The sequence below is a fragment of the Perca flavescens genome, chromosome 2 (genome assembly GCF_004354835.1).
Source record: "Perca flavescens isolate YP-PL-M2 chromosome 2, PFLA_1.0, whole genome shotgun sequence".
NCBI classification, from domain to species: Eukaryota; Metazoa; Chordata; class Actinopteri; order Perciformes; family Percidae; genus Perca; species Perca flavescens.
Window position 1 is genome coordinate 23,717,103 of NC_041332.1, and position 20,767 is coordinate 23,737,869.

Genomic DNA, 20,767 nt, shown 5'->3' on the forward strand with positions numbered 1-20,767 from the left:
TGTAATATGTCAATAACTGGGTGAATAGAATCCTAAATGTTACTAAAAATGTTACAAAAATCCATCTTTTCTCCGACTCGTAGTATTGTATGACAAAAAGAACACAACAACCTGCAGTTATTCGTTTTTCGACATGGATGTGACGTCACACTCGAGCTACTAGTCTCAATTACAAGACAAAAAGAACGCACCATAAATACCAGCTTAAGTCACTTTCTGCCGCACCCTTCCGGACTCTCACCTCTGCAAGTCAATCTGTCTCTTTGTCCCTTCGTCATTCTGCTGCTGCTGTTTTGACATCTTGATGTTGATTGACGCTGCCGATGGGTTGGAGTTGGGGTCAGCTGCTCTCTTCCTTCCTCTGCCAGCTCCACCTCCCGTTGCTGCCGCGGCTCCTTCCTTTTCAGCCGCCGCAGGAGCAGCAGCTGTTTTTGATGGACGGCCACGTCGTTTGACGGGCGACGCTTCTGTCTCGGCGTCAGGGGTCACATTCTGACTAGGCTCCTCCTGAGAGAGACGGTGAGAAAAGCTCAGTCAAGAGAACTCTCTTAATGTTGCAGTAAGTGTAGTTCCAGCTGACATCTGGTTGGCTTAGCTTACTTTCTTCCCCTCTTCATTCTTGATGACTGGGTTCTCGTTGTTTTCCTGCGTTTGGCTCTCTGATGACTCAGTGGCAGCATTGCTGTTACTACAAGACATGTTTAAAAAGTTGAAGAAAGCAATATTCTTTTTTGGGGGGGCTTTTCCCTTTATTTTTAAGTGGATAAGACATGAAAGGGGGAGAGAGATGGGGGATGACACGCAGCAAAGGGCAGCGGGTCGGATTCGAACCCTGCGCAGCTGCAGGACTCAGCCTACATGGGGCGAACGCTCTTACTGGGTGAGCTAGAGGTTGCCCCGAAGAAAGCATTATTGTTGATGTGTACGTGCGAGTGTGTGTAGTGAGTCTATATACCTGTTCTTATTGATAGTTGAGGAGCTCAGTGGGGAGGAGTTGGTGCTGGGGTTACTGGTGTCTGAGACTGTGGTGGTCTTGGTGAAGATCCTCCTCCCTGGTACCGTCAGAGGCTTGTTCACAGCTCCCAACACTGGAGCTGGTTTAGGCTGCATAGAGAAAGGGTGGAGTTGTAGGGTGCAGTTAATGGTATTAGGCTGGCAAGCATTTGATAGTTTAGATCCCCGACAGTTATGTGGTGTGTAAAAATAAATCAGTGATTACTCAGAGTTCAATATATCACTCAATTTTCTCTGCTCCTCTTTGACTCTGACCCAAGCATCATACTCATATACTGAGAATACAAGTACAGTATGTATAAACAGAGGTTTCTAAACTAACAATGGTTTTTTGCCTACTTAGCTAAACAATAAAAAGCAAAGAAGTGTTTACGTCATTATGTATTCTGCCCCTCTGCCTTTGCTTCAAATTAAACTACACTCATTACAGTGTTAAGCATTATTACCTATAATGTGGCTTGCTCAGTAAATTGGAGTGTTTTGGATTTACCTTTCCAGTGAGCAGCATTTGTCTCATCTCTGTCGACAGATACTCTTTATCATTTTTGAAGTCCTGTTGAAAGAAATTACAGCAGAAAACTTTGATTAGCATAAACTGCTAAACCACAAAAGGTGGAACATGATTTTGGCTTGAATATTAAAAGAGTGTGCCCATATTTATTTACCACTGAGTGGATATAAGTCATTCTTAAGAATTGTGTGTGTGTGTGTGTATTGCCTTGTCCTGTATGATGAAGAACTTGGAGGGTAGAACAGGGTCTTTCGGAGAGTCCAGGTGACATGCAGTGCTCTTGTTGGCGATAACGAAGAGAGCCACATCACAGACAATATACATCTTCTGCAACCAAGACAACAAGAGACACACAGTTATGATTAATAATTAGGTGACCGGTCACAAAGAGCTCTTAGCTTATTGCTTTTGCATCCTTGCTTTCTTTACAAAGAATGCTTCCTGATCATTTTATTAATTTTAAATCATTATGGACACCAACTTGTTTTACTAACGACTATTACTCTTAAAGAACGAAAGAAAACGGTTTTCTTTCAAGTATAGCTATACTATGTTAGCTATTTTTTAAATCTTGCACATTCTTGCATTAATTTAACTTTTTATTTTAAACATTTTAGAGATTAATGTTTGATGCTTTTTTTGTTGTTGTTTGCCACATTGAGTAAGCGTGTGTGTGTGTGTGTGTGTGTGTGTACCTCATTGGCCTTTGCATCATCAAGGCACTGTGCATCCTTGGTCTGTTTGATGTTCTCTACCATCTTCCTTAGAAAGGCATGACTGTTGTTCTCATTCTTGGTCATCAGCACTTCCAGCATGAACCACAGGCACCTACACACACACACACACACACACACACAAGCACAATAAACATACTGTATGTCACAGCTTCAGTCATCACCCCTTCTCTCTTATTAGCATTATAAGTCAAGTATAGAGTATAAAATGTTCTCATTAAAATTGAAAAAAAAAAAAAAAAAAAAAAAAAAAAAAAAGACATTCCCAGCTTTATCATCAAATTCAGGGATAAGTTACAACATAAAACATACAAAACATAGTATGCCAACACTCACTCTTTGATGTCTTTGAGCTGTTCATATTCATGTGGTTTCGTGAAGTCTGGGTCGTGGGCCAGCAGGTGGATCATATAGGGAACAACATACTCAGGAAGGAGGGAGACAAGTTTATCTGTGGGAAAGGTGAGAGTAACTCATTTTAAATGTCTATAAGGGTTTCCATCCGTTTGTTTTTATGCACCTTTTCAATTTGTGAATAAAAAAAAAAAAAAAACTCTGTGAAATTTAAATATTAAATAAAAATATTGCAAAAAGGTTTTACACTGAGGTGGAAAAGTTGGTGTATTGACAAAAACAAATGCGACAAAGTGCAATGGAAACAGACTTAATTATTGACGAATAGGAAATGTGACTTAAACCTCCACTCCACTAAAGAGACAAAAAAACTGCAGCAGACAAAACATCAGATCAGTGTGGTGATGAAGAGGCCATAATCTTCCTCAAATCAATACATGAAACAAACTTTAATGCCATATTACTGTCATGTATACCATATTGTTGACATTCTTTTAGGGTTCCATTGCTTTTAAAAAAAACAATGACATCATTTTTTCCTGCAATTGTTTAAAAGGCACCAGATTGGAAAATTGCCACCACAAACTGTTCTATATGTACCAAACTCCTAATATTTGCAAAACACTGGTGGACGAAAAAGGCATTAATTTGCCTTTACTTTTGCAGATTTTCTGAAAATCTGTTAAAGTTTGTGGTGATATATGATGGAAACTTGGCTCATGTGGTCTTTGATAGTTTAAAGTGCTGCTCAATAAAGCCCACACTAAACATTTCAGTAAATTCCAACATGAAAACATCCACAGGTCCATCCACTGACCCTGAGCGAGAGGGTTTTGTTTGATGAACTCTCTGCGGACAGAAATGTTTTTGAGGAGGCACTGCCGGGCATGGGCGCGGCGCTCCTTCACTGGGTCCTTGGCACACAGGGCGAAGACGGCGAGATACTCCAGGGGCAGCAGCAGTTTGACAAGAGCCAGGTGCAACTTCTGAGCAAAGATTTGACGAACCTGGTAGCACTCGTCCTGTATGTAGGGAAGAATAAACTTCAATTAAACTCAATTCACACAAGAGAGTAAAGAAGATTATTAGTACTAATGAGAATGTTTTCTTTTATTCATATGACACATTGTAACTGAATCAACTGACATGTCAATTAGTTCTCATTATGTACACATACAGTACAATTGGCATATTATAATAGGGCTTTTACACAGCAGCCATTTTGACTTGTCATAGCAGGAAAAGTACAGGAGTTACTAATGACTAGTGCTGGGCGATATGGAGAAAATCAAATATCACGATATTTTTGACCAAATACCTCGATATTGATACCGCAATGATACTGTAGTGTTGACTATTGGAGCTTTCACAAAATAACACAATGAATTTATGATGAATAATCATCAGTAATGTGGATATAATGACTGTGGGTGAAGGCAAATAATAGAACAGTTACAACAGTCTGGTAAGTTCAGAATATGACATCACTTTACTGTAATGCAGCCTTTAAAACCAGGAAAAGACAACACTTATGCCATATTACGATATCCAAAATCTAAGATGATATCTAGTCTCATATCTCATTATTGATATAATTGCCAAGCTCTACTAATGACATTAAAAATGGCTCCATTCTGACAGTCAGATAGCATGCACAGTACCAGGACGAAGCCACTAAATGGAACTCAGCCATCATTAAATTCATTTATACCTTCTCTTACTGAGACATGTCAAAATGTCTTCTGTTAAAAAAGGTTCTACAAAAAAGGGATATGAAGGTGAGACTGACGTTGATAACGAGGCCGCAGAGCTGAAACTGTTCAGGTGTGATGATGTCATGGTAACAGGGCTCCTGGGCCAACTTCATTATGGCTCCACCTGCGGCAAGCCTCAGACGAGACATGTCTGACTTACTATGAAGAGGAACAAATAAAAAGGGGAAGAGGGATAACAAAGAGGACATTTTTTTTAAAATCAAATTACAACTGGTAAATGTGTTCCCCCGAGTGTATCCCGGAATCTGTACGAAATGATTTGCCCCCACTACATCTTAATCCTCTAACAGCTCTACGGTGACCTTCAAGCCCCGAGTTACCTGATCTTCTTCTGCTCTGTGAGGTCTCCCTCGCTGACCAGCATGGCTGACAGCAGGCGCAGGGTGGAGTTTGCTGACTTGGATTGGTTGTTCTTCATTCCTAGTAACCAACGCACTAGCAGCTTGATGGCCTGCACCTGGGGGAACCGGAAGAGCATGAATAATTAGACAAAGTGAGGTCCCTAAATCTTTAAAAAATATCTTTCGGTATACAAAAACATCAAACAAGATCTGAATCCTTGTCATCAACACAAGATCGTATATGTGCATGCCTGCAGTAAAAAAGCAAAATCCTATTTGACTAGAAGTGAAATAAATGCCACAGATATGTTTGCCTCTTACCTTAGCTAGGACCTCAGGTGAAACTTCCTCATCAGTGGTCCACAGCTTCCCATTCTTGTTTCCCACCGACTAGAGACATAAAGGCGCATCACATTCACACTCTTTTCTTGACTGGGGTTTATTTGTTGAAAGTTGTAATTCATAAAACAGATGTCCAAAAATATAAACATGTTTGTAAAAAAGGGTGCAATTATGTGTGCAACTGTTTCAGTACACCGTTTGATCGCCACGCACCCTGTCATTCATGAGCAAGTCCTTGACAATGAAGTTAGCCACAATGGACTTCATTGGTGAAGCAAACTGATCTGGGGCCAGCATGGAGATGTGGCCCAGGGACACCAGAGGAGTAATGAGCTGTTCTGGGACATCTGCATTCAGACTACGTGACAGAGGCTGGGGGTGAAGGGAAAAAACGGTGTGAGTGCATCCCAACCAATAAATGTCAGTACAATAAAAGATTGATGTCAATTTGTAATATAAGGTGCATCCCTACATATCAGTAAGTAAGAAAACGGTCCCCTACCTCAAAAATCTGTGCCAGCTGCACTTCCTTGTTATTAAAGATGGCGTGGATACAGTGGACGGCCTGCTTGGCCTGGTGAGGTGTTCCCCGCTTGGCTTTCTGATGCAGGACGGGAATCAGAGTCCTGATGGACATTAGGAGGAGTTACACAATGCAGGTTATTTCTTTCATTCAACCCAGATGTGGACCAGTATGGCAAGTGACGAAAGTGTGGACCCTTCGCCTGTAGATTCATAAAGCGACAGACTACTGTCCAAATACAAATGTCTATTGTTTGAATTCATCATTTGCATGTTTAAGTATAATGTAATTTCTCTCTTACGATCTTATCTGTTGTAGCTCTGTCTCGATCTTCTGCCCTGTGTTTCTGAATATCTGGATGGCTGCCTCTGCCACTTTTTCATCCTCCATCTTCAAACACTGCAACAGAGACTCGTAGGTTTCTGCTGAGTGGAATGCTGTGGGGTGGGTGAACGACAGGACCTACAAAGTAGAAATCATTTATTTTCTAACATTAAATTTGTTTCAAAAATGCACAATCCAGCCTTAAAAGACTGTTACCATATTTTGCATGTTTGCTAAAAATCACACACTTGTTACATTTTGGGCATTGGCTTCCATTTATCACGGTATGCTTGGTCCATGCTATGTACCTTGAGCAGCTCCAGGCCAGAGCGGATGGCTGTATCAGGGGTAACGCCCTCCTCGTCGTCGTCAGCTGTGCCTTCAATGGACTTGTTCAGCAGCTTCACCAGAGCACTAAAAGAAAACAAATTACAAGGGATTACCTCACCTTTTTTTTTTTATAATCTAAATGCGCATTTCATGACAACCTGGAGCACTTTCGGATATCTTAGGACAACATAATAGCAAGTATTAAACATGACAGAAATTGTTACACTGCCTAACGTAAGCACTAGAAGTCATTCAGTATGTACGTTTCCTCTCTCATGGTGTTTTTCCATAAAGAAGAAAGGGTTAAACCTGTTCTCTGTCTAAGGCTTGCAGGTACAACTCACCACCACTAGGTGTCTCAGTGAATTAGAAAAGCCTGTTAATGGTATTACACAATGACAGAGACACAGGGAGTACATGAAGCTCCTTATTACGGAGATAGGGAGTGCAGGTCCGTGGTATGACTGCCTCTTTGTGTGTACTATACAAAGAGACACTTAAATCTGATGGAACAGGATTTACAATCGAGTTTCATCTTTCAATTTTAATCAAAATGTACTTTAATCCATTAGAATTTAGACTCGACTATGTTCAAATATTTTGATCTGTTGTGAAATTTGAAAGTAAAACCAAACCCCAACACTTGGTGTGTTGAACACGTCAGGAGTTTTTCTGACCTGATGGCCTCAGAGTCGATGTGGACGGGGGCGATGCGCTCCAGCAGGAACTTAACCATCTCCAAGAACGGGTTGGTGGGCTGTTTGGGGAACGTCAACTTCCGAGTGATCTCCCTCTGCACACAGTACAAACAGTGCACCTTTAGTACCAACATTCATGGATTTTTGCTTATATATCTCCACCGCATTCACGCCAATGTCTGTATAAAAAGTAAAGTACCTTTGATCTTTAACCTCGAATGTGTGCTCAATTTAAACACAAGACTGTGACTGGTGATTTTGAGGTCTTTAATATTAATGTGGTAGCGGATTAACATTATGAGGATTAAAACAAAAACAGAGGTTGAATGGTTTGCTCTATTATATATAATACAGTCCATTTACATTTAATTAGTCTGGATCAACGGAAATACATTTCCAGGATAAAGCCTGACATCTGGTGTATGAGGCTTTGGCCCTCACCTTCTGCGGTGTGTGTCGCTGTTCTCAATAATATCCCTTCGCTACAGGAAACAACAAACCTAGAACAAGCTTTTTTTCTCTCCTATCCCAGAATGTATCTGTGGTGTAGCCAGACCTTCCTCCACAACGCTGTGGAGGAAGGTCTGGCAATGTGAGACTAGGTGTTTATTAATGCTTAATGCATAACATTTCTTGCTACTACAATATAAAGTTTCTTAAATTTTTAAGTGACGGCACCTTGAAAATATAGGAAAAAAATAAACATTTTTATTAACTGCCACAAAGTCTTTTCTCTAAAACGTCACTTCTTCAGGGATTTTGAGGCATTTGTGACTGCTACATTGTAAATATAGGTTCAAAAACAAGCTCACAGCACCAAGTCTTTGTTAAAGATAAGGAGAGAGAATGAGACTTGCAGCCTGTCTGTGAGTGAACGTGTATGCTAAATGGATGAGTGTTCTTCTCACCACACAGATCTCAGCCTGTTTGCAGGAGCACGTCGGGCTGATGAGCATCTCCAGCTGAACTCTGAGCTTCTCGTCCTCACCCAGAACCTGGTTGAACTTCTTCATGAAGTCCTGGGCCTTTCCAGCATCTGGCAGATTCTCTGTTAACATACAGGAGAGTTTAATTAGGATGTCAGTCATGTTAAGTGGAATGGACCTTTACCATTATGAAGAAATGACAGAGCGTGGGGACTAAAAGTGTACTGTATACGTTTGTGTGGTTTCCAACTTACTGGCAATACTCATCAGCTTCCCAAACATTGCTGTGCTATTAGCCTCGGACTACCAGGAGAAAGAGAGAGGAATACGTCATATATATGTTTTGCATCGAAATACACAGAGGAGAAGGTTAGTTTTTGTGTGTCAACACACCACTGGCAGCTTGTGGAGGTCAAGCAGCTCTTTGACGAGGCTTCTGAGCATGTTCTGACACTTCCACATCTCATTCAGGGCCCTGAGAGCAAAGAATACACCAAAAGAGAGGAGAAACAGGTGAGAATTGGCAAAAACACAGGGGCTGATCAATATACTGTCAATGTGATATGTACATACGTGTAGAACTGTTAGTATTGTTGTTTTCATGTTGTTTGCAGATACAACGTTGGGTTTGCTGGCCATTGTGCACTTTTGTATTTTCTAAAGCAATGTTTAGGCTATGTTTTAACATACATAAAAAGATACAGGTCAGTATTTATGTGTACAATGTGCGTTTTTTCTTAGAGGAGGCAATATTGCAGGTTTACTGACTTGACAGCGTTTGTGTCCAGGCAGGCATACAGGTAGTACAGACACTTCATCTTCTCCTCTGTGTCAAGACTGTGAGGGACCATATACTGAGCGAAGATCTTCTCTACTAATAACCTGAAAAGAAGAGGGGAGAGTTTCCGTGAATTGTGAGAAAATAAATATAACAAATATATCCCCTGTGCAGTAATACTTTCTGTATTAACAAAAATCTAAACTATTTATATATGTGTGCATATGCTCACTTGTCATCAATGCTGTTCTGATAGTAGATGTGCAGCAGTTTGTCTTTGATCCAACTGATCTTCCCGGCAGACTCTTTCCCGGCCTCATGGTGCAGACAGTATTTCTTAAAAAGCTGAGCAAGGCCCATCATGGCTTCTTTACGCACACGCCACTATAGGGGGAGGGAGAGGAGGGAAGAAAAAATGATCAGGGAGGTAAGATTTAAATTAAGATGAGGAAATTTAATTTACATTTATTGTACAAGTATGAAAAGAGCAACCTGGTGTTGAGGGAAATTCCTTACGGTTTGTGTGTCATTAGGAAATTCAAAATGTAAGACTCTGAATCAGGGCTCCAAAGTGCAACCAAAAATCTAAAACGTGGGACTAAACATTTTGATTGGTCGCATTGGTGCGCCTGCTGGTGTGTTTCTGGTTGCAGTATTGGGTTCAGACAGAAGGCTGAAGCCCTGCGTAGTGCTGTGTAGCACCCTGAAACGCTGTGAAAAACAAAATCTGATGTCCACATCCAAATAAAATATCCGAACAACTGTTATGTGACTTTGATGATAAAGCCCATTGTTCGATTGTTGTGAAATATCTGCCACCACATTTATGTGATCCTTGCATCACTGCATATTAACACAGACTCTCTTTAAATGACCAATGTTATAAGTCAGGTTCCACAACAAATTAAGACTGCAAACAAGAACAAAATCCACAGATATGGATTTCAAAACAAACCCTCAAAGCACTTTGCTATTTAAATTGCAGTATGCAAGAGACAGCTTTGTCAAGGCAGTTTTGTCTGGAGCTTTTTACACCGATCGACCAGTGGCTCGGCAATTGAGCACAAACTGTATATTTTTTTAAAATCACGAACACGGTCGGTCATTGAAGGTGCAGTGGATGATTGGTTAGTGCATCAAAAACAAATCCCATGCTGACTTTTTAATTAATCATTTTTTCCTACAATAGTCATTTGCAGGAAATCCGGCACCACCCCGGGTGTACTTTAAGCCCTGATGACAGAAAGAGCTTGGATTTGAAAGTAAAATCAATACATCCACCTGCTACTACGACTAACCACATGAGAGTGCATATTTGTCTCACCCTCTTGTCTAAGGTCCTTTCCCGTACGAAGCCCAACAGCTGGTCATTGACCAAGTTAAGGTCTTTCTTCCCGGCGTTGATAATGGTGACAATGACATCATGACGGATGGCTTCCTCTGGGTCATGGGAGCGCACCTTCAAATACTCTGATTGGATATAAGGAGAAAGAAATGTAACCACTTTTTGTTCAGAGCATAATTTTAAAGAAATTACTCAATTAGAAGAGAGGAGAGTGAAGAAGACACAGTGAGTCAGAAAACAAACACACCTGTCAGGTCTCTGGCCAGGTCTGGGTGGTTCATGAGGCAGTGGCTGGCAAACTTAACACACTCTAGCCTGACTGGAACGTGGATGTCATTGAAGCTGGAGAGAGAAAAAAAAAAAAATCTGTTATACAAAACTAAAACCATTTTATATATCTTTAATACTCTATAAGAAGTACATCACTTTTCTTTTAATTAGTCTCTCCTGGTTGAAGTGGATCAGCTTAAACATCACTTTCTGCAAGTGTGTCTGCATTGTGTTCACGTAACTCACCGTCCTAAGAAGCACTGCCACAGCGGTCTGTTCTGTGAGGCCAGCTCTGAGTCTTTGGCCCCAAACAACTTTGCTAGCAACCGTACAACAGCTAGACGCTCCTCGCCATCATTGCTCTGCAAACACAACAAAAACATGTAAAATACAAACTGCATTTTTCCTCCGGAAATAATTAGAATTTTTATCCTTTCCTGCTTTCCTACTCTCACTTTGCCAGACCTTTCTCTACAGCGCTGCGGAGTAGGGTCTGGCTAGTCCACACAGCATTCTGGGATGTGGAAAAAACGAGGTCTGGTTTATTGGCATTTCTTTGAACCAATCACAATCATCATGGGCGGCGCTAAGAACTGGGCAGAGCCACGGTGCCGCTGCAAAAAAGCCTCGGGAATTAACTTGTTTTGGTGGAACGTGTAAAAGAAAAGAGTGAAATCCGGCGGAATTTCCGACGGTAATGGAGCAACCCCGGAAGTGGAACGTCGTGGATATAGACTATTTCTCTGCAAATAAGTAAGACAAACCATCCCTATCTTGTGCTTCACCTGCACAATTATCCAATATTATACCAATACTTACCTCAAAATTTACCTTAAAGGCTGCGGTTAAAAATAAACATGTTTTTTGTATGTTCCTGCATTTGCTGTTCAAAAGCACAAGGGTCCTTGGTTGTCAATCACCAATATAAACACACCTGACAATGTGCATTATCTTACACTACTGAGAGGTAAAGCCAACCCAAGGTGAAACAAGCTTTAAAATCTGCCCCGTTTGTCCATCACCCATTAATACTTCCCTACAAATGATTCAAAAATAATACTACAAAGTTACATCACTCCTATAGAGTTGACACCATCTATAGTTTGATCAATGTTAATGTTTGGAGCAAAGCATCAATAGAACTAGTCCTCTGTGATCTGAGGTGAGATGTACGGTTAACATTTTGACTGTGTGTTGCGTTCACCTTAAGTTTGAATTCCAGCTGTGGCATGACAGAGGTAAGCAGCATAGGGTCGATAGCAAACAGTTCCTGGATGAGGTCAAATACGTGTTCTGACAGGTCACTGACTGATGACTTGCCCATCACTAAAACCTGATTGAAGAACTGAGGAAGGAAAAAAAAAAAACACTGTGAGAGACAAATACTTCATTAAACAAGATGTACTGTAGATCCATACAACAGCTTACGTAGAGAGTAAGAAAAACAAAAGTCGCAAACTGAAAATGAATAAGTGAGGCTGCTACTCACGTTAGCAATGCATGTCTCGATGGTCTGGACGGTCCTCTTCAGCAGAGTCTTAGCAAGATCGTACGCTTGCTTGTTCAGATTCTGTTCCAAAGGAAAGTAAAACACTGATTATTTAGTTTAACTGACAGTGAACATTAAATATTCACTAATACACAGAACTTCAAGCTTGTCCAATATGATGTCAGCTGACAGTGGTTGAGAAATATGCAAGGCTTGTATACTAAACTGTGCAAAATATATATTTCCTATGTGCAATTCTGTAAAATGTAACCATCAAGTCAGTTTACTTGCTATATCTTTTTTTTTACTGATGCTGCTGTAACACAGCAAATGTCCCCGCTGTGAGACTAATAAAGCATTATCTGATTTTAAAGATCACTGTTGTCAATTTTTAAAACCGATTTTCATCAATAAAAAAAGAAGCTGTTCTAAATATTTATCATAATTGTGTAATATGGGTCCTCTTGTGGGGAGCACAGATCAGAATATGTTTAGTTAATCCAGTATGTGTGTGCTGCAATTGATTATTTTATAATCTGATTTTAATCCTGAGTTTTGTATGTTTTTCACCCATTATTTAATATTCAAAATAAATATGCAGATTGAAAAATAAAAAAAAATAAGAAAATACAACACAGTTGCATAATTATATCTAAAGATCTTTCTAAACTATACAAAATTAATACAAATAATGACAATATAACTAGATAATGTACATGAATGTGTGTGTCCTACCTTGTGAGCAGGAATGAGGTTAATGAGGATGGTATCCAGCAGCTCCTGTGTGACTCCGTCACCCTCCATGATGATGGAGCTCATCAGGTCTATCATGTGCATCTGTACCTTCTGGTTATGGCTGTTACTGTGGAGGAAGAGATGAAATTGAAAGAAAAACTCAAAACAATAAAAAAAAAAAAAAAAAAAAACAAAGTGATTACTCATTGTAACCCCTCAACACCTAGCAGTAACTGGGATTATAGCTATCAGTCTGCAGGTTTCTAGTGACACGTCATAATACAGCCGTTAGTTTCATTGGCCGTCCGACTGGGGTGGGTGGTGGCCTGTGTCACAGAGGGACGGGGGTCAGCCTGAGGACATGTGACGGTGGAAACAGGCTGCACGTGAGGATCAGCGTTTCCTAGCTAATTGACGTTTCTCCCTATAAAGTTTTCGTTAGGTTATGCCGTGTCCTCAATGTATACCAAATGAACTGTCAAGCGAGTGGCAACGCCTCTGTACACTGACGAATGGAGAGGAGCATGCTGGCTTCAGTTGGCGGTCAATCATTCAGTTCCTTGTTTTCAAATGTACGAGTAGGGCTGGGTACCGAATTCAATACTTTTTAGGCACCGACTGAATTGCCTATAAAGTATTGAGTATCGAAAAATGCATTCAATACCCAATTTCAATACCTAAGGAGTACATCTCATCAGTGTAAGTGAGCCAATAAGCATGCAGCATGCTAATTAGGGTTGGGCATCGTTTGGATTTAAACGATTCTGATTCCAATTCCGATTCTTCCTTTCGATTCCGGTTCTTATCGATTCTCGATTCCGATTCTTTGAGTGGTGGAGTTGAAACGGGTCACATGCTTATTTCACAAATAAGAGGAAAGTTTTATTTTGATTCAAAGGTGAGTTGCAGTTTAACGGGGCTTTTTCAACGTAAAATAAAGCCACACTAGAGCACCGCTTACTGTGCTCCAAGGCTGCAACACAACAAGCACCTGGCCGCTATGGAAACCCAAACTTGCGCATGTTAAATTGGAAAGTGATGATCGGATTTGAAACCAAATCCTCCAAACGATTCCAAAACGATTCCAATAAAGAAACGATTCCGATGGAATCGTAATTTTTTAAAACTATTCCAATTAGGAATCGGTTCTCGATGCCCAACCCTAATGCTAATGTTGTTTTCGTCAACAAAAATTCTGACTAAATATATAGTCTTCAACAAACCTTTATCACGTAACGAGACGAGACGCAACGTAAATGCTGGTCATGTGACGATGATTAGATGAAGTTAGAGAGTGAGATGAGCGTAAACGACAACAAACTAAATTAAGTCTGACAGAGAAAGCTGGGACCATGGCAGGCCAGCCGGAGTTTGTCTTTGGGAGAGAACGGCATTTTGGAAAAAGAGAGAGAGAAAGAAATAAAAAGAGAGAGAGAGCAAGAGTTCTTAGTTCCTACCTGGCTGAGTCCGTGTGTACTAAGCATCCCTTGTTGGCAAACATTTTGGTTTTGTCTATACTACTAGGTACTTATACTATATTGACTGGATTAAATAGAATTGAATTACTTAAAAAAAAAAAAAAAAAAGAGACTAAATGTCATCAATTTTTGTCGACTAAAACTAGACTAAAATAGTCATGGATAATTCGGACTAAAATGATCAGACTTTTAGTCGACTGAAACTCGACTAGATTAAACAGAGTATGAACGTGACTAAAACTAGTAAAAACTAAAATGACAGCTTGACACAAATACTAGACTAAAACTAAAATTAAAACACTACAGCATGCTTCTACCAAGATCTAATAAGGTTTGTGATTGGCTGTCTAACGTTACACGTCGCAGAGGCAGACAGGAAAAATTCTACGTTCTGCACAAACAGGGCTCAAGTAGTAGGAGCTGAAAAATAAAGATTTGTGCCACCATGTGTAATGTTGTACTTTATTTTTGTTTCATAAAATTGGTATCAAAAAAAAGTATTGTTTAGGAACTTGTATCGAAGTCACTGTATTGATATCGGTAACGGTATCTGGTATAACCCTAGACGTAGCGAGAGCAATCAAGTTCCTAGGGTTGGTTTACCGTGACACTAGGTAAATGAAACATGCTAAAAAGGGTGTCAAAATTGAGCTTATCTAGACATGTAACAGATTCAAGTAAGACTGTGCTGGAATATGAAAAAGATCTGATAAACAGTAATATTAAAGGATTTAAAAAAAAAAAAAAAAAACAATGTTCAGTTATAAGATTTGACACAAAAGGAAGCCGCAGCAGATAACAGGGGCCTTACTTGATGACAGAGAAGAGTGTTTTGAAAAGCTGGATGAAGATCTCGTTGCAGTCCTCCAGTTCAAAGCATATGTTGTATGACTTCACCCATGCCAGGTTCTAGAGAAACATTAAAAACACAAGTTACTCCTTCATCAGTAGTTTGTTGTACTGTCCCTTGAACCACAACTAACAAAAACACAAGTTTAGCCTCTTGTGGTTTCTACCACATAAGCGCATTACCTCCAGCAGGTAGAAGTATCTGTTGAACTGAGGGCTCTTAGTGTCTTCCAGTCCCTTTAGCTGTCTGGTGATGAACAGGAAGATGTCCTAAAGACAAGACAGGAAAACACTTGTTGTTTTATGTTAGTAATGGGGAGTGCTTGGAAAAAAAATTCTGGCAAGACCACAAAACAGCAGATGAAATATGATGATTAGAAAAAGCAATGACAACCATTACGATGGTTTGAAATGTCAGCCAACATTCACCTCTGGTAACATTAGAAATCTCAGTGATGTTCCTTGGGTTTTTGAAGGAAACACTTGTTAGATCTAGATGGCTCTTTGATGTGGTTAACCTGCTGCAAATTTTAAATTCTACAATAACACCAGTTTATAGCACTTATTTTTTATTGGCTTGCCAAAAGATTAGCCTGAACCAACTGAAGACTTAATGACTTAGAGAGGCAGTCAGGGTTCTCTTTCTCAGATATATTATACAAAATTATATACCTTTATTTTGTAACATAATAGAATTGCCATTCATTTTATTTTGCTCATGTTCGTGTTAGTCTACTAGTCTCGCATTGCCAGACCTCAATTTATAGTCGTTAAATCGACGGCGTAGGTATGTGTAAATACGGACCCTACGCCGTACCCTAAGCAGTATCCTGATGTGCACCTCTCAAAAAAAAAAAAAAAAAAAACTGCACGCTGCGGCGACGCAGACAACAACAACTGGGATTGGTCCACTTGGCCGTGGCTTGGTAGCGTTGCATTTCCCCCCCTACTCATTTCCGGGTTCTCCTTCTCCACACACACAACATGAAAAAACAAAACATGAGGGTTAACTTTTCCTGCTACAGCTTTCCGACCGTGGTCAGAAAGCACAGGGTAGACACTTTGTTTTTCAGTCTACACATCTAGAGTCAGTACTCGCTCCGAAGCTATCCCGGTTACTCTCTTACTCGCTTTACCACACACTCCCCGCATACCAGTGTATCGCCGTGTGTACTTAGTCTATAGCAATCCCTGCCAAACGTCCCAGTTAGATAGTTAATGCCGTAAACATATTCTTTGTAAATCTTTACAATCATTTGCAGAAAAACAAAAAAAAAACAAGCAGGCCTGCCTTATTGCATGATTAAAATCTTCGTCAAAACTTGCCATGTTCAGCAAGTAACATTAGCTTGCTAGCTCGGAGGTTGTTCTTTTTGTTTATCATAGCGACAGGATTTTGTCACACAGATGGCAGCAGGGGAGTGGCAAAGCCAGACATCCAGCTTGTCAGGTTTATCCTGGAAATGTACTTTTGTTGATCCAGACTAGTCAGCTACAGCTCATAAAATCTGCAGACAAATCATTTCAACTAGTGTTATGAGCAAAACTGAAACGCTTGGACTGCTTTTGAAAACTATTCCCTTCAGGATAGATGATAGAGGATTTCATACAGTAGGCTACCGAGGGTCAGTTCCTAACCTTGAGTTTGTCGTGGGAGGTGTAGGGGGCCTCGGGAGCATAGATCCTGAAGATGTCAGCCAGGCAGCAGGCCACCAGTAGCCTTACGTCTTTATTGGGGTTCCTGAGGAAGAATTCTGAGGCGAGGTGGAGCGCCAGGCCAAGATACTGCTGCTTCTCCTCTTCAGAGTCTTGGTCCATGTCCATGTAGGTTTTCACCACCATCTGTGAAACAGGACAAGGGAAGAGGAGGGTGAGAAGGGAACCATCCTGGGCACACCACAAATAAAACAAGTAATATAATCTGCCCAGATCACACCTGTTTAGATATTTTTAGGTTCGTCATCTAATTCAAAATCTTTGTCCCACATATCCATTCATTCCTCCTAGTACAGGATTGGATGCAATTTTAAACATCCCTTTACATTTAAAAGGGAATCATTTCTTATATATATATATATATATATATATATATATATATATATATATATATATATATATATATATATATATATATATATATATATAAATAATACTTTAATGTCGATAAAAAATATTAATCTCGATAAAATTCGTGCAGAATGGTCAAAAGATCTGGCAGTGGATATATCAGAGGAAACCTGGAATAATGCATTATCTAGAGTGAATGGAATAACCTCATGAACTCGCTTGGGTTTAATCCAGTTCAAGGTCCTACACAGACTTCATTACAGCAAGGTTAGACTGTCTAAGATATACGCAAATGTAGCTGATACATGTGAGCATTGTCGCTCTGCTGAGGCAGACCTTGCTCATATGTTTTGGACTGCTGGATTACTGGACAGCTATATTTAAAATTTTGTCTGTGGTACATGTTAAGGATATCAGGCCTAGTTTTGGGATGGCTGTCTTTGGAGTACCTGAACAAGATGTGGTCTTGTCCAAAAAATGTCAAGACGCATGTGCTTTTGCATGGCTTTTGGCTCGCAGAAGAATATTACTTGATTCAAAGTCAAGTAAACCACCCTTAGTTTCACTATGGCTTAGTGATGTGATGCTATTTTTAAAACTGGAGAAAATTAAATATTTTCTTAGAGGTTCCAGCAAACGTTTTTATTCTGTATGGAACCCAATGATTTCTTATTTTGAAAAGAATGCAACTCTTCCCCCAAACTAAAAATAATTAAAAATAATTATTGATATCAAAAGACCTGTATACATTGCATTGGATGAGATAATCCGACACATTTGGCTAACAATGTTGTCAATTATTTTCTCACTGTTTGCAACATAAGAGCTTTGTTCTTTCTTTTTTTTACTTTTTTTTTTTTTTCTCTGTTCAGTGGGTGGGTTGTGGGAAAGTGAAAAAAACTGTAAAAACAAGGAGTATTGTTAAACTTGTTCTGTATGTGATGCATCACTCTGTTCTTCCTTCAATATATATATATATATATATATATATATATATATATATATATATATATATATATATATATATATAAAATATATATATATATATATTAATGTTAATGTAGGGCAAGTGGAAGAACATACTAAATTCCATGTTAGTTCACGTCATGTGCCACTCATTACGTCTATGTTACCGATAATTTCTTTCCCCCGCAATCCCGGTCAGCGGGCCGCTAACGTTAGACCCAGCCCACTGTTCAGCTCGTTCTCTGTAAGCAATGCAGCATGAAAGCACGGTGAACCTGCCGGTGTTAGTTAGCTAACGTTAGCTTGTCAACTCCGCCTTAACGTTACCTCCTCGTTGACAGAAAAGGAGAGACCCGGTGCTAATACGGCACCGGTGCCAATACGGCACCGGTGCCTTAACGACCGTTATCTACCGGACCGAATTGCAACGCGGTGCCACTGAAATGCCTGCGCTTCTCTCGGATGCTCCGAAAACGGATGTTAGAGGCAACCTAAACATCGCCGCATGTTACGCTAGTTAACACTACACTCAACAGCAAGTAACGTTAGACTATCGTCAACTAGCAGCAGTGTGCCTGCTGTTGTCGGAAAAACACAGATGTTGTGTTCACTTGAAATTTGCCCCGCCAGCGTCGTGCTGCATTCAAAGTTGTTGTAAAATACCCTTCCCCCATCCAGTGGTTGTTTTTGTCGTTTAACAGGAACTTACTTGTTACATTTTTAATAAATCCTTTAATTTTGCCTAGCAATAAACAAGCCGTTCTATAATGTTGTTTTTTTTGCTTCTTTTTGAAAAAAAATAAATAAATATGCAGATGAAATATCATGTAATAATCAACTGTAAAGTAGCTACACCTTTTTAAAAGGATCCTTTCGGTAAATCAGCCTCTGCCGGGTAGAAATTTGTGAAATTGTATAAAAAAAAGTTAACACCAACATTTAGTGGCAAAATCCATTGTTATGTCTACAAAATTATTTTAGATATAGTAGAAGTTCAAGTCACCACTACCTCTGGTCAAAATATTGACTTAGTATCTCAGAATATAAACTAAGAATCTCAAAGTAATGAGAAAATGTCAAATATTGACTTAGAATCTCAATATATTGGCTTAGTATCTCAATATATTGATTTATCTCAAAATATTGACTTAGTATCTCAATATATTGACTTAATATCTCACTATATTGGTTCAGTATCTCAATATATTGATTTAACTCAAAATATTGACTTAGTATCTCAATATATTGACTAAGTAACTTAGAATATTGACTAGGAATCTGAAAGTAATGACAAACTTTAAAATACTGACTTAGAATCTCAATATATTAACTTGAACACACCGGCGTGCAACATATTACTTTGTATTATGGAGTCTGGAGATCCTTTTTTCTTGTTGAAGGGGAAATCTATTGTTGGGGCACGTTTGTTTCTACTGTTTCAACAGAATTTTATTAATGCTGATAGTGTTTGAATGCTTTCAACGGTTTGTTCAAATTCTGCATTAGCAAAACACAATTTTTTTTATAAAATGATGAATCTTTACCCGGACAAGTGCCTCAAAAAGTTAATGTCAAGCCCTGGCCTTACGTTACCGTTTTAAAACCATTTTCCAGGTTAGTGGGGGTCCATACCGCTCAAAACTAACACGAAAAACGTAGCTAGTAATGTTCACTCAGCGTTTTGTTTTGTTGTTAAACTGTGTGTAAAATGAACGGTGACGTTAAATCACCGGTTTCAGGTAACGGAACCCTACGGTACCGTCTATTTGCTGGATGGTTTGAAGTTAACAGTCGGTAGCTAACATTAGCAGATAAGCCCGTTGACAGCGACGTTATTGTTCATATTTTGGCACAATGTTTCTGACCGTAGTAGTGGTCATAGTGACTGAAGGGCTCACGTGTTGGATGTCCCTAACCTTCCGCTCTCTGCGTGTTGCCATCCTGAGACTCGGTTCGCTTCGGGAAACAACAAACTTATAATAATATAATAATAATATAATAATATAATAGGACATCTTGGGACCAATTGGAGAGGATTTCTGTGGACGAAGTACACACAGCCATACACTGTTAAGAACAAATTATGTTTAACCATGTATCCAGCTCATTTAAATGTTAGGCAACTGTATTGTGTAAACACTTCTTCATTTAATATTGTATGTGGCGTTTTCTTTTGTGGGGTTCAAATGTTACACCAAAACAAGTTCCTCCCCGAGACCATTTTGCAGAGCGGGACACACGGCACAAACTAGCGCAACAGTCGCTCATTGTCAGCCCAACTAGGACCGATTGCAGACGGTCGCCTTGGTGTGTCTTAAGAATCACCAAGGAAGTTGGGTGCAAACACTGGTATGTAGAGAAACTTAAAGTGCTCATATTATGCTTTTTCCCCTTTCCTTTATTGCGTTATATATCCTTTGTGTGTATGTAATAGGTTTACAAAGTGAAAAAGCCCAAAGTCCAGCCCAAAGGGACTTACCATCTCCAACAGAAAACACTGTTCACAAACTGCTCCAAACAGCTCTATTGTAGTCCAGCCTTTACTTCCGTGACAAACGTGCGTCACTTTGTAACACGTTATAATGTTTGCCTAGGCCAACTGCTAGTGTGGCACGCCCTCATACTCTGCTTATGACTAGCTAGCAGTGCTGACCTAGGCAGTGTGGCAGCACGGTGGCTCAGTGGTTAGCACTTCTGCCTCACAACAAGAAGGTTCTGGGTTCAAACCCAGGTTGTCCCAGGCCTTTCTGTGTGGAGTTTGCATGTTCTCCCCGTGCTTGGGTGGGTTTGCTCCGGTTTCTTCCCACCATAAGGACATCCATGCAACTAGGACTACAGTTGAAAATTAGCCGACTGGCTAACACTGGCGCATTTACAGAAATGTTGATTAATGTGCATCGTCCTAATATAAATAAATA

General features: G+C 39.8%; 1 protein-coding gene across 4 annotated transcripts in view; it reads right to left on the minus strand.

Moving 5' to 3' along the window:
- pds5a (PDS5 cohesin associated factor A) overlaps positions 1–20,767 on the minus strand; it is a 32,899-nt gene that overhangs the window by 2,258 nt on the left and 9,874 nt on the right. For all 4 annotated transcript variants that reach the window (XM_028591500.1, XM_028591477.1, XM_028591484.1 and 1 more), the window contains exons 3-32: positions 16,455–16,658; positions 15,000–15,086; positions 14,779–14,876; positions 12,490–12,616; positions 11,755–11,835; positions 11,470–11,610; positions 10,512–10,627; positions 10,243–10,337; positions 9,975–10,120; positions 8,883–9,034; positions 8,641–8,754; positions 8,266–8,347; positions 8,127–8,175; positions 7,855–7,994; positions 6,926–7,041; positions 6,227–6,332; positions 5,896–6,056; positions 5,574–5,697; positions 5,285–5,443; positions 5,051–5,119; positions 4,709–4,845; positions 4,403–4,526; positions 3,431–3,635; positions 2,596–2,710; positions 2,221–2,353; positions 1,733–1,852; positions 1,505–1,567; positions 956–1,104; positions 601–688; positions 242–507 (exon numbers count right to left, since the gene is read on the minus strand). In XM_028591500.1, the coding sequence (XP_028447301.1) occupies positions 242–507; positions 601–688; positions 956–1,104; positions 1,505–1,567; positions 1,733–1,852; positions 2,221–2,353; positions 2,596–2,710; positions 3,431–3,635; positions 4,403–4,526; positions 4,709–4,845; positions 5,051–5,119; positions 5,285–5,443; positions 5,574–5,697; positions 5,896–6,056; positions 6,227–6,332; positions 6,926–7,041; positions 7,855–7,994; positions 8,127–8,175; positions 8,266–8,347; positions 8,641–8,754; positions 8,883–9,034; positions 9,975–10,120; positions 10,243–10,337; positions 10,512–10,627; positions 11,470–11,610; positions 11,755–11,835; positions 12,490–12,616; positions 14,779–14,876; positions 15,000–15,086; positions 16,455–16,658 (3,767 nt within the window). The remainder of the gene's footprint in view (positions 1–241; positions 508–600; positions 689–955; positions 1,105–1,504; positions 1,568–1,732; positions 1,853–2,220; positions 2,354–2,595; positions 2,711–3,430; positions 3,636–4,402; positions 4,527–4,708; positions 4,846–5,050; positions 5,120–5,284; positions 5,444–5,573; positions 5,698–5,895; positions 6,057–6,226; positions 6,333–6,925; positions 7,042–7,854; positions 7,995–8,126; positions 8,176–8,265; positions 8,348–8,640; positions 8,755–8,882; positions 9,035–9,974; positions 10,121–10,242; positions 10,338–10,511; positions 10,628–11,469; positions 11,611–11,754; positions 11,836–12,489; positions 12,617–14,778; positions 14,877–14,999; positions 15,087–16,454; positions 16,659–20,767) is intronic.